A 14,409-nucleotide genomic window follows, 5' to 3' on the forward strand; every position below is an offset into this window, starting at 1 on the left:
GTAGAGTGGAAATCTTCCCTGCCGATTTGAACCAGTGCTGAACTAGCTTTCACTGTGGACCTTCTAGACCCCAAAATCTGAAAAATGGAAGCAAAATGAGATAAAATGAACAACACACACATACATTTATATTTATATTAGAAGTGAAACTTTTTCAGGCCCTTATTAACAAGAAAGCAAGCCCCATTATACCCCCCAAAATCTCTAAGGGATTCTTAATGGTCTATCTTTCCTTCAAAGGAAAAGTATATATATATATATGATCAAATTGAGGAAATATATTCCTGGAACCTTCCATACAAATGCCGGTGTTTGCATCCCGGGAACTCTAAAACACATTGGAAAATTGCTGTCAACTTTCAATTGTTGGAGTTGGCCTTTGTGCACCTTATTTTATAATTCAGACAGCGCCCCCACATCATGAGTAGGAATGCTTTTCAGGAGGGAGAACAAGCCAGATTTTCTTTTATGGCCTTCCATGGGGGGGAGGGGTATTTTGTTTTGTTTGTTCAATGGCAAAACACTCCTTTCACTGCTTTTTATAAGACTAAATTGCCAAGTAGGTGCTTTAGAGATTCCTTCAGAAAGAATATATCCTGACATAGCTAAGGACAAATGAATAGTTAAACCCATTTCCCACCCAAACAGGAATCCCTGGGTCTCCAGATTCTTAATTAGATCAGCACTAGAGGGCACTCTTATGATGCCAAAATTGGAGAATTTTTACTACAGACTGGTGGGCGGAGGTGGGGGTGGGGTGAGGGGGTCAGTTCAGTAAGGAGCTGCAGACAAGGAACAAACGAGAAAGCATCCTACCAGAGGGCGGACAGGCCCACCAACAGACGAGAAAACACTATTTTGAAAAAACCTTGTTTTAGCAATCTTCCTCATCAGATCCACTTCATTTCCCAAAAGTGGTCGGTGTTTTTGGCAATGCCAGACCCAGGTATTAGGCATTATTTCTCAAATGAAAAGAATGTTAAGAATCACTGATTGTCACCACGTGATGCGGTAAAAGCGCCTCGGGGCAGAGAACAGAACGCGAGAGAGTGGCTTAGGAAAATGTGTTTACAATTTAACAGCTACTGAAAGAGAAGAATTTAACAACCTTGAGGGGTTTTATGGTTGTGTGCTTGTGTCTGGAGCGCGGTGTGGATGCCTGCTTGCCGGCTGCCTCCAGGCAGTGGTTCTCAGGTGAACGCAGCGTGGAAAATGGGCCTGGAAGCCAGGTTTAGTATCTTGGGGGAAGGGGACACTGTGGAAGGAGCAGTCAAGACAAACCCAGGAAACCTCATGGCTGTGGCAAGGGCTGACTTTCAGGGGTGAAACAAAGACTCCTAAAATCAGAGTTGGAAAGGATGTCCTGGATTCCGGTATCCTCAAGCAGACCCGGAGAGCTCCCTTGCTTGGAATACGTAGGGCTTCTGGCAGGTTTGAACAGGAATCCTTTGCCTGGGGCTTTGTGGCCATGGGCCTTCTTCCCATTTAGGGGACCCAATTTAGGATGCAGAATAAGCTTTTTTCACTAGATATACTGTATTTGGCCTTCAAAGACCAAATGAGGATGTGGCCTGAGGTTCGCATGGAGGTGGTGGGTAACTGAGCAACAGTATATTAGATCCCACCAGGCTGAGGGCAGAGGGGCACCCTAAGTGGGGAGAAGGTGGCAAATCAAGGGCCCAGCAACTCCAGGTGTGGGAGTTGGTGAGAGGGTGAGAAAACCAACCCAGTGTGAGAAATTGGAATGGGTGAATGGACCATTTGCTTGGCAGCTCTGGAACAGTGATAGGTAATTGGTTCCCACAGAGTGTATTATCTGCCACAGATTTGCAATCAGACCAAAACAATGTCGGTATGTGTGTTTGGTATTTTTTTCAAACCACCCTTTGCAAACTCGGAGCATCTGTGTAGCCTTTATCTGGGAGTGTGTGGATCTTTCTGCTGAGATTGACAGCAATCACCAACAGCCCAGGCTCCTGGCAGATGAAGAAGCTACATGAGCAGAAAGAGAAATGGGGGGTCAACTGTGCATCAATTAGATTTTCAATTAAGTTTCCTTGTGCAACTTTTCTATCCTAAGGAAGCAGCCATTCTATATTTCACATAAACAAAGCTGTTTCCCTGGACAGAATGATGATCAGCTGCATTTCAACACAGCTATTATTGTTTTGGCCATATTCTCATTTATGCATCACCTCAGAATGCTGGGCTCTGGGCTCTCTGAACTCCTAATGGCATGTTGCACTGAGAAAGTGACTAGAAATTGCTGTACTCTTAATGAACTTGGCACCAAAATAAATGGTAAAACTATTAGAGAATTACAGAAGAGACTTTGCCCACGATCAAATGGGTCTTTGGTAAAACCAGGATTTAGAAACCAGGGATCCTGATGTTCAGGCCAGGGATCTCAGATTTTTGCAGCTTTCCAGGTTTTCTAGGTCTTCATTCGGATCGTTAAGATCAAAGTGAATAGATAGCTTTTTTTTTTAATTTCTGAAGCCCTAGGCACCTACCCTGAGAATATAAATCCCAGGGGGTTTGGTGTTATCATTGGAGGTTTCTGGTTAACATGAATCACCATCTGGGTTTCCGGGGCCCCCACGTCTCCCCCAGTTCCCATTTTTCCAATGACATATATGTATTCCCTTCATTTTTGTCTTTTCCTTTCCTTGCTAATTTGACATTTAGGCCGTAGCTGTCACTTGAGTAATATTTAGTCTCATCTTCTCCAACCCCAGCCCAGAGGATGGTTACTCTTTATTGCTTCTTCTCCATCCAGTGTCTGGGTTACAGGCATGAGAACCACAGTTCCTTTTGTCCACCAACCGCTGTTGCTTTCCCAGGACGTGACCTGCTGAGGGGTGATGAGTCCGATCTCAGAGTGTCACCCAGGCTAGCTTTCACAGAACGCTATAGCATCCAGTGAGAAAAACTCTATAACACTGCAGTATTACAAAGCTGCCATTTAGAGCCTTCTTGTTCTTACAGCATTGCAAAGTGCAAGCACGTGTAGTTCTGTGGACAGCAAATGGCCTAGCTGAAACGAAGTCTGTCTTACAGCATTTAGGGGGTCCTCCCACAAGGAGAATTTGCAAATGCAAATATCGGCGGCCCCTCCAATCAAAAAGAGAATCCATTCTAATACAATTGTTGAATCTGATGCCATTGGATATGTTCTCTGTACATAAATAAAATGGGGGAGAAGCTCTTCTCTTAGGCTAATAACATACAGTATATTTCTGTGAAACTCTTTTCCACGAAGATGGCTTAAAAAAAAATCTTCCGGAGGAGGAGCAAGATGGTGGAGGAGTAGGAGACCTAAATTTCCTCTGGTCCCAGGAATTCAGCTAGATAGGTATCAAACCATTCCGAACACCTGCGAACTCAACAGGAGATCAAAGAAAAGAATAGCAGCAACTCTGAACAGAAAAGTGACCACTTTCTGGAAGGTCTCTTCTGATTTGTTTAGTGTATATTTTTCTGGGGTTGTTGTTACCCTGTTAGCATTTTGTTCTCTCATTCATCTATTCTCCTCTGGACAAAATGACAAGATGAAAAAAAGTCACCTCAACAAAAAGAAAAAGTCGGCAATACCGACTGCCAGGGACCTAATCAATACGGACATTAGTAAGATGTCAGAACTAGGGTTCAGAATGACGATTATAAAGATACTAGCTGGGCTTGAAAAAAGCATGAAAGATACTAGAGAAACCCTTTCTGGAGAAATAAAAGAACTAAAATCTAACCAAGTTGAAATCGAAAAGGCTATTGATGAGGTGCAATAAAGAATGGAGGCTCTGCTAGGATAAATGAGGCAGAAGAGAGAATTAGTGATATAGAAGACCAAATGTTGGAGAATAAAGAAGCTGAGAAAAGGAGAGATAAACCACTACTGGATCACGAGGGCAGAATTCAAGAGATAAGTGATACCATAAGACGAAACAATATTAGAATAATTGGGATCCCAGAAGAAGAAGAAAGAGAGAGAGGGGCAGAAGGCATATTGGAGCAAATTATAGCAGAGAACTTCCCTAATTTGGGGAAGGAAACAAGCATCAAAATCCAGGAGGCACAGAGAACCCCCCTCAAAATCAATAAAAATAGGTCAACGCTGCGACATCTAATAGTAAAACTTACGAGTCTCAGAGACAAAGAGAAAATCCTGAAAGCAGCTCGGGACAAGAGGTCTGTAACCTACAATGGTAGAAACATTAGATTGGCAACAGACCTATCCACAGAGACCTGGCAGGCCAGAAAGGACTGGCATGATATATTCAGAGCACTAAACGAGAACAATATGCGGCCAAGAATACTATATCCAGCTAGGCTATCACTGAAAATACAAGTTGGGATAAAAAGCTTCCAGGACAAACAAAAACTAAAAGAATTTGCAAACACGAAACCAGCCCTACAAGAAATAATGAAAGGGGTCCTCTAAGCAAAGAGAGAGCCTAAAAGTAACATAGACCACAAAGGAACAGAGACAATATACAGTAACAGTCCCTTTACAGGCAATACAATGGCACTAAATTCATATCTTTCGGGATGCCTGAAAGATAAGGCTCAGTCGTTAAGCATCTGCCTTCGGCTCAGGTCATGATCCCAGGTCCTGGGATCGAGCCCCGCATTGGGCTCCCTGCTCAGCGGGGGGCCTGCTTCTCCCTCTCCCACTCCCCCTGCTTGTGTTCCCTCTCTCACTGTCTCTCTATCTGTCAGATAAATAAAATCTTTTTAAAAAATTAAAAAAAAAATTCATATCTTTCAATAGTTACCCTGAATGTAAATGGGCTAAATGCCCCAATCAAAAGACACAGGGTATCAGATTGGATAAAAAAACAAGACCCATCAATATGCTGTCTGCAAGAGACTCATTTTAGACCCAAAGACACCTCCAGATTGAAAGTGAGGGGGTAGAAAACCATTTACCATGCTCATGGACACCAAAAGAAAGCTGGGGTGGCAATTCTTATATCAGACAAATTAGATTTTAAACCAAAGACTATAATAAGCGATGAGGAAGGACAGTATATCCTACTTAAAGGGTCTGTCCAACAAGAAGATCTAACAATTGTAAATATCTATGCCCCTAACATGGGAGCAGCCAATTATATAAGCCAATTAATAACAAAATCAAAGAAACACATTGACAACATACAATAATAGTAGGGGACTTTAACACCCCCCTCACCGAAATGGACAGATCATCTAAGCAAAAGATCGACAAGGACATAAAGACTTTAAATGACACACTGGACCAAATGGACTTCACAGATGTATTCAGACCATTCCATCCCAAAGCAACGGAATACACAGTCTTCTCTAATGCCCATGGAACATTCCCCAGAATAGATCACATCCTAGGCCACAAATCAGATCTCAACCAGTACCAAAAGATTGGGATCATTCCCTGCATATTTCTGGACCACAGTGCTTTGAAACTAGAACTCAATCACAAGAGGAAAGTCAGAAAGAACTGAAATATATGGAGGCTAAAGAGCATCCTACTAAAGAATGAATGGGTCAACCAGGAAATTAAAGAAAAATCTTTGGGATGCAGCAAAGGTGGTCCTAAGAGGAAAGTATATAGCAATACAAACCTTTCTCAAGAAACAAGAAAGGTCTCAAATACACAACTTAACTCTACACCTAACGGAGCTGGAGAAAGAACAGCAAATAAAGCCCAAACCCAGCAGGAGAAGAGAAATAATAAAGATCAGAGCAGAAATCAATGAAATAGAAACCAAAAGAACAGTAGAACAGATCAATGAAACTAGGAGCTGGTTCTTTGAAAGAATTAATAAGATTGATAAACCCCTGGCCAGACTTATCAAAAATAAAAGAGAAATGGCCCAAATAAGTAAAATAATGAATGAAAGAGAAGAGATCACAACCAACACCAAAGAAATACAAACAATTTTAAGAACATATTATGAGCAACTATATGCCAGCAAATCAAATAACCTGGAAGAAATGGGTGCATTCCTAGAGATGTATCAACTATCAAAACTGAACCAGGAAGAAATAGAAAACCTGAACAGTCCTATAACCACTAAGGAAATTGAAGCAGTCATCAAAAATCTCCCAACAAACAAGAGCCCAGGGCTGGGTGGCTTCCCAGGGGAATTCTACCAAACATTTAAAGAAGAATTAATACCTATTCTTCTGAAACTGTTCCAGAAAATAGAAATGGAAGGAAAATTCCAAACTAATTTTATGAGGCCAGCATTACCTTGATCCCAAAATCAGACAAAAACCCCATCAAAAAGGAGAGTTACAGACCAATATCCCTGATGAACATAGATGCAAAAATTCTCACCAAAATACTAGCCAATAGGATCCAACAGTACATTAAAAGGATTATTCACCATGAGAAGTGGGATTTATTCCTGGGCTGCAAGGTTGGTTCAACATCCGCAAATCAATCAACGTGATACACTACATTAAGAAAAGAAAGAACAAGAATCATATGATCCTCTCAATAGATGCAGCAAAAGCATTTGACAAAGTACAGCATCCTTTCTTGATCAAAACTCCTCAGAGTGTAGGGATAGAGGGTACATACCTCAATATCATAAAAGCCATCTATGAAAAACCCACAGCGAATATCATTCTTAATGGGGAAAAACTGAGAGCTTTCCCCCTTAAGGTCAGGAACGCGGCAGGGATGTCCACTCTCACCACTGCTATTCAACATAGTACTACAAGTCCTAGCCTCAGCAATTAGACAACAAAAAGAAATAAAAGGCATCCGAATCGGCAAAGAAGAAGTCAAACTCTCACTCTTTGCAGATGCTATGATACTTCATGTGGAAAACCCAAAAGACTCCACCCCAAAAGTGCTAGATAACTCATACAGGAATTCAGTCAAGTGACAGGATATAAAATCGATGCACAGAAATCAGTGGCATTCCTATACACCAACAACAAGAGAGAAGAAAGAGAAATTAAGGAGTCAATCCCATTAACAATTGCACCCAAAACCATAAGATACCTAGGAATAAATCTAACCAAAGAGGCAAAGGAACTGTACTCAGAAAACTATAAAATACTCATGAAAGAAATTGAGGAAGACACAAAGAAATGGAAAAACGTTCCATGCTCATGGACTGGAAGAACAAACATTGTGAAGATGTCAATGCTACCTAGAGCAATCTACACATTTAATGCAATCCCTATCAAAATACCATCCACTTTTTTCAAAGAAATGGAACAAATAATCCTAAAATTTGTATGGTACCAGAAAAGACCCCGAATAGCCAGAGGAATGTTGAAAAAGAAAAGCAAAGCCACTGGCATCACAATTCCGGACTTCAAGCTCTATTACAAAGTTGTCATCATCAAGACAGTCTGGTACTGGCACAAAAACAGACCCATAGATCAGTGGAACAGAATAGAGAAACCAGAAATGGACCCTCAATTCTATGGTCAACTAATCTTTGACAAAGCAGGAAAGAATGTCCAGTGGAAAAAAGACAGTCTCTTCAACAAATGGTCTTGGGAACATTGGACAGCCACATGTAGAAGAATGAAACTGGACCATTTCCTTACACCACACACAAAAATAGACTCAAAATGGATGAAAGACCTAAATGTGAGACAGGCATCCATCAAAATCCTAGAGGTTAACACAGGCAGCAACCTCTTCGACCTCAGCTGCAGCAACTTCTTCCTAGAAACATGGCCAAAGGCAAGGGAAGCAAGGGCAAAAATGAACTATTGGGACTTCATCAAGATAAAAAGCTTTTGCACAGCAAAGGAAACAGTCAACAAAACCAAAAGACAGCCGACAGAACGGGAGAAGATATTTGCAAATGACATATCAGATAAAGGGCTAATATCCAAAATCTATAAAGAACTTATCAAACTCAACACCCAAAGAACAAATGATCCAATGAAGAAATGGGCAGAAGACGTGAACAGACATTTTTCCAAAGAAGACATCCAAATGGCCATCAGACACATGAAAATGTGCTCAGCATCGCTCGGCGTCAGGGAAATCCAAATCAAAACCTCAATGAGATACCACCTCACACCAGTCAGAATGGATAAAATTAACAAGTCAGGAAACGACAGATGTTGGCGGGGATGTGGAGAAAGGGAAACCCTCCCACACTGTTGGTGGGAATGCAAGCTGGTGCAGCCACTCTGGAAAACAGTATGAAGGTTCCTCGAAAAGTTGAAAATAGAGCTACCCTACGACCCAGCAATTGCTCTACTGGGTATTTACCCCAAAGATACAAATGTAGTGATTGAAGGGGTACGTGCACCCCAAAGTTTATAGCAGCGATATCCACAATAGCCAAACTATGGAAAGAACCAAGATGTCCATCAACAGATGAATGGATAAAGAAGTGGTATATATATACAATGGAGTAGTATGCAGGCATCAAATAAAAAAGAAATCTTGCCATTTGCAACAACGTGGATGGACCTAGAGGGTATTATGCTAAGCTAAATACGTCAATCAGAGAAAGACATGTGTCATATGATCTCACTGATATGAGGAATTCTTAATCTCAGGAAACAAACTGAGTGTAGCTGGAGTGGTGGGGGTGGAAGGGATGGGGTGGCTGGGTGATAGACATTGGGGAGGGTATGTGCTATGGTGAGCCCTGTGAATTGTGTAAGACTGATGAATCACAGACCTGTACCTCTGAAACAAATAATACATTATATGTTAAAAAAAAAAAAGATAGTAGGAAGGGAAAAATGAAGGGGGAGCAATCGGAGGGGGAGACGAACCATGAGAGACGATGGACTCTGAGAAACAAACTGAGGGTTCTAGAGGGGAGGGGGTGGGGGCATGGGTTAGCCTGGTGAGGGGTATTAAAGAGGGCACGTACGTGGGAATGCATGGAGCACTGGGTGTTATGCACAAACAATGAATCATGGAACACTACATCAAAAACTAATGATGTAATGTATGGTGATTAACATGACATAATAAAATTAAATTAAAAAAAATCTTCCACAAGATTGTAAATTTCCTCGAGGCAGGGATTTGTGTCCGTTCTAGTCACTGCTGCATCCTCAATACCTATAATAATGCTTGGCACATACGAAATACCAAACTTGTTTGTGGGGTAATATTTTAGTAAATGTATTTGACATACAACATTGTTGACATACAACATACAACAATGACAACAACATTGACTAGAACAGACACAAATCCCTGCCTTGAGGAAATTTACAATCTTGTGGAAGATTTTTTTAAATTTAATTTTATTATGTTATGTTAATCACCATACATTACATCATTAGTTTTTTTTAATAATTTTTTATTGTTATGTTAATCACCATACATTACATCATTAGTTTTTGATGTAGTGTTCCATGATTCATTGTTTGTGCATAACACCCAGTGCTCCATGCATTCCCACATTTGAGGTATACTGTGTTTATTTAATACATTTATATATATTGTAATATGATTGCCATTGTAGTGATATCTAGCATCTCTGTCACATCTTATAATTACCCCTTCTTTTTATTAAAGAGCCCTTTTAGGGACACCTGCATGGCTTAGTCAGTTAAGCATCTGTCTCTTGATTTCGGCTCAGGTCATGCTCTCAGGGTCCTGGGATCGAGCCCCAAGTCCTTGAGCTCTACGCTGAGCGTAGTGTGCTTGAGATTCTCTCTTTCTCCCTCTCCCTTTGCCTCTCCCCCAACTCACGCTCTCTGCTTTTTCTCTTTCTCTCTCTCCCTCCCCCGCAAATGAATAAATCTTTTCTTTTTAAAAAAGAGCCCTTTTAAAAGATTCCATTTAAGAACATTCCCAAAGTGTGTGTGTGTGTGTGTGTGTGTGTGTGTGCGCGCGCGCGCACGCGCGCACACGGGTAAAATGGGTTCATAAAGTTAATTCATTTTTTCTAATCAGTATGCCTTTCCCTTTTTTTTGCCTTTTCTCTCCATGGCCTTTGATTCACTTCTGATGACTGCCCGCCATTTTGATTGATGCACCTGTAACATCTTCCTGGATCACCATTGAATATTCCACTTCTGGCAACCTGGATTTCCAGGTAAGGCAATGAACTCCCAAAAGTCTCAGTGCAACCATCAGGCAAACTTTCATAGGCAGTTGAGAAATTTACATAGAAATTTTTTAAAAATATCAAGAGATAATAGTTCCCCTGATCAGAGTTAAATTTGGTCTAGTCCCCATATAATAAATCATTTATGTACATACTTCTATTATTTGAGGATTTCTATTACTGCAGTAGAATGAAAATTATGGTTCTGGAATGTGCTACATATTTGACTTTGGAATTTTCTAGTACTGAGAATCAACATATAGCTCTGTGTTTCCTTGTTTTTTTTTCTTAATTTTTCACCCAAAGTTGTGTTATTTTTTGTTCATGAGGCTGAGTGCAGTGGAAGAGGTTCTAGCCTCTCTTCACCGTGTAGGGAAACTAGGTCATGGGGTAGGTCAGAACATTCTAGATTACTTCTTTCTTGCGGCTGGAATGGAAGAAGAGCACATTGGGCCCTGGATGGTAAGTCAGCTAATGGGGGTATCTTGTCCAACAGAGCTTTTGTCAAGCTCACCAAGTACATCACTTTTGTTTCTCATAACATTAGCTTCTCCCACAGTCTTAACTCACAGAACCAGGGAAGAGGGTGCTTAGCCAGGAACTGATGATAAGAGTCTTACACTGTTTCTCAAATGATGAGGCAAAGGCTCTGCTGCTGGCCAAGCAATTAAAAGTCTCTCTTAACTCACTTCTGGAGCATCCAGACATATCCGATATGAAGAAGCACTTGTCCCAAGAAAATGTACAGGCTGTATAACTCACTTTGGGCACAAATGTGTTATTACATTGTGATATCCCTTGTTCTGGCTTAATACACAATGAAAAGCTAATTTGAGTCCACTTGAACCCTCAAATTAGCAATTGACGTGTGCACAAATTCCCAGTCCCTGCTAATATCAGAAATTCATGTAATGGAATTAGTGTTTGTGACTCTTAAGACATGTATTAAGAAAACAGCTAAGCCTTGTTTTGTTTTGTTTTGTTTTTGCATGGAGAAACATTGCTTACTTTGGTGGGTGTCTTGTGTTTGTGTGGAAGGGACTGGAGTGACAATTTATGGATCACTGTGTGTGCGCTTTGAGTTTTCATCTTTTTGAAGAGCATCAGCAAAGTCTAATCATTGTTTTCTTTTCCTTTTGCTGTTCGTGTTTCATGTATTACTGATAATATTTTAAAAAATCCTGGAAATTCCTCCTAGATCTTTTCCACCAGGTGCTTCCATATTAGTGACGCCATAGCATTTGGTTTGGTTTGGTTTTTGGTTTATTGACATTTGTGTTTTGCTTAGATTGCCATCACTTTAGGGAAGGGCAAGGAACGAGCATGACCGAGTGATGGATCTATCATTCTCAGCTGATAGCCTCGCCAGAGGTCTGGCTCTCACATTGCCTTGCCCATCTGAGCCCCCTGATTCATAATCCCCCACTCCTGGAGAGGAGCAAATAGGGAGCAATGTGGAGGAGCCATCCATGAGTTGTTTCCTTGTGGTTTGGGAAACTGGAAAAATACACACTAGCAAAGCAAAATGGAAGACTTTTATTATTTTAACTCATCTCTTACCAAGCTCTTGCTAGCACCTGGTTTTACTGTTCCTTTAACAGGTGGAGGATTTTTCAGATTCTAGATGCAGCAAGGTAAGTGACAATGTATTTTCAGTTCAACTGAACCCAAGTAAGCTAGAATAAACAGACTCTACAGTCACCTATTGGTTTGATTTCAGTACAATGAATAGTTAGATTTTGGCTTGGACACATTCTTTCTCGGGCTCTTTTTTTTTTTTTTTTTTAAGTCTAAAACAGCTGAAACTGCCCAGGCATGTTGTCTCAGGTCTGTAAAGCTGACCCAGTGCAGAAGTGGGATGGATGTTCAGGGCCAGCATCCCAGACAGTTGGGCAGTTGGTCATTAGTAGAGTGTTTTGCGAAGAACCTGTCACCATTGACAAAGTGTTTTTCAGTGCTTCCGGCATGCCTGCCTGTCACTTAGGCTGGTTGGTAGTTTAGGGAAGAACAAGGCCAGCATTTCATTGAGGGAAAATCAATTATTTGAAAATATCAGGGCTTTTAAAGTGTGTAAATATGGAGTCTTGCAAGGTAGAATAATCCCATAGGTGAGGGGCCTTTATGACAGGAACTCTGCAGCAGAGCAAATCTAACCAAACACAGGAAAGTTCCTAACTGTGGGGGTAGAGGGGTATCGAGAATGCTCCAGAACAGCACCTTTGCAGTACCCTCATATTGCAACCAGGGCTGAAGAGGCTAATGAGAATCATTAGCTATTTGTAAATGTGTGCACTAGTTGCTTGGCACGTGGTTTTCTAAGATCACGATACTCACCAGCACTGTATTTGGACTATTACAGGCTTATTGGCACCAGAAATATTTACTGTTGTCTTTGCTTTCTCTTCTAGTCCACCTCGCCCCCATCCTATACTCCCTGGCCAAAAGGGTTAGGCAGCAAAGGTGGTAGACTTGGGATTCCTTCACCAGGGGCAGATTCTCATTCAAATAGAATAGATGGGCCACTTCTTAAATGCCCAGTTTGGCTTTCAGTAGCTGGGCTTCCATTTTCTCATTAGGGCCTCAGTGGAGTCGACAGCTGAGAATAGTAAATTCAGTCTTTAATTCTGTGGTCAGATTACAGTTCCTTGGGACAAATGGTATAGAGCCACATAGACCCCTAATCACACAATATGAGTATGGAAGGGCATTTAAAGATCATAGACTGGATGTAGCTTGGTGGCGAGAGTATGAGATTGTGCCACTACGAGTGGAGTGACTCTGCTCAAGCCCCATCTCTGCTGTGAGCCTTGATTTCCTCGTCTGTAAAATAAAATAGTAAATGACCATTAAGACAATGGCCAATAACATACAGGCTATTATCCCAGGAATTGCTTTAACAGGAAATGTTGAGAATTTTGTTTTCGTTTTGTTTTAAAATTTACTGCACAATAGAAGCATGTATCTATACCAGTCTTGGTGCATCACAGAGTGGATCTTGACGTGCTCTATTTTGATTATGGCACTGATCAGTTTGACTAGAAGTTATTCTCAGAGAAATTTATACCTGCTCTTCGTTTGTGAGAAAGGAAGAGAGGTACAGATGGGGAGATGGAGAAGAAACAGCTTTGGAAAATGTCGCTGGGGCCATTTTTAATGCTGGTGGGCTGAATGATACATGAAAACCATTTGCAAGGCTAGTATATTTTTCATCCACTAGTAAAATAATAAAGTAACGATTCATTTGGTAATCCCCACTGTGCATGCAGTTTGAGAAATATACAAGATTATGATGATCTCTGCCTCATAATTAACAATTTGCATAAATGCTTGCTATTATTTAGTTGTCTGAATGGATTCTGTAATCCAGAGAAAGAAGGGAACAATCAGTGGAAGCCATCCCAAATGCCTTGTATTATTGCTACGCACATGCACAATTAACAGTGATACTAATTGTTTCAGACCAGAACCTCATTTGTTTTTCTATAGACAGCAAAAACATTAATTGCCGGAGTGTCACTCTCTCTCTCTTTTTCCTACCGCCAGCCATATTATAAGGTCTGCAGTTGCTTGTAAGCAAATGATTTGGCTGGATTTTCAGTGTATCATTTTGTGATGGAGTTTCCAAGTTTCTGCTTAAGTTAGCAATCAATGGTTTGAACAACCAAAGGCTGTTTTTGTAAGATTTTAACCGTAGGCCTCTATACATTTAAGGAAGGAAAGGGTGCTGATGTACCAGCCAGTTCTGCTGCTGCACTTGACATTCCACCCCATACTCCATATCTTTAAAATTATTGGCATGAGACACGCCCATGAGAATCAGAGAAGCTCAAGGCTGGAGGAGGCCTTTAGATCACCTGTCAAATTCCTTCACTTTTCAAATGAGTTGGACTGTCAGTCATTTGGGTGTCAGGAACAACCACCAAATCAATGATGCCACACTTTTTTTTTTTTTAACGTTCAAACCATTGGGAGCTATTATAGTAAATACATTTGAATTATAACGGGATGCTTTAGAATCCTATGGCTTCAGCTTCTTTTCTAAAAAGCTGAATCAGAGTTTTTAAAAATATGCCTTTGTAAGGTTACCCTAAACATAGCCATTGTGTTGATGGTATATGTGTGAAGGGGGATGTCCTAAGCAAAGCACTTGGCAATGGGAGACCGTCAACCACTATCAGCTCTTTCTTTCCTCCCCGCGCACAGAGGACCCAGCTCACGTCACTATGGCTCAAGTGTTACTGTCAGTCCGTCCTCCAGTCCAGTCCTGGTGCTGCCACTTTCTCACAGCGCAACCTTGAGTAACTTATTTAACTTCTGTGGGCTGTCAGTTTCTTCACATGTAAAATGTAGCCACTTTATAGACTTGCTGCGAAAA

The 14,409-nt window shown here is 41.0% G+C and overlaps 1 protein-coding gene across 2 annotated transcripts in view; it reads left to right on the top strand.

The window, feature by feature from the left end:
* Nucleotides 1–14,409, top strand: part of HS6ST2 (heparan sulfate 6-O-sulfotransferase 2) — a 280,536-nt gene that overhangs the window by 189,696 nt on the left and 76,431 nt on the right. The window contains exon 3 of one of the 2 annotated variants that reach the window (XM_028092709.1): nt 11,636–11,668. The exons of the other annotated variant lie outside the window; for it this stretch is intronic. Within the exon in view, the coding sequence (XP_027948510.1) occupies nt 11,636–11,668 (33 nt within the window). The remainder of the gene's footprint in view (nt 1–11,635; nt 11,669–14,409) is intronic. 2 annotated transcript variants of the gene reach the window in all.

This window comes from Eumetopias jubatus, unplaced genomic scaffold, assembly GCF_037043125.1.
Source record: "Eumetopias jubatus isolate StellerSeaLion01/CBP00866 unplaced genomic scaffold, mEumJub1_p1.0 scaffold_11, whole genome shotgun sequence".
Classification (NCBI taxonomy): Eukaryota; Metazoa; Chordata; class Mammalia; order Carnivora; family Otariidae; genus Eumetopias; species Eumetopias jubatus.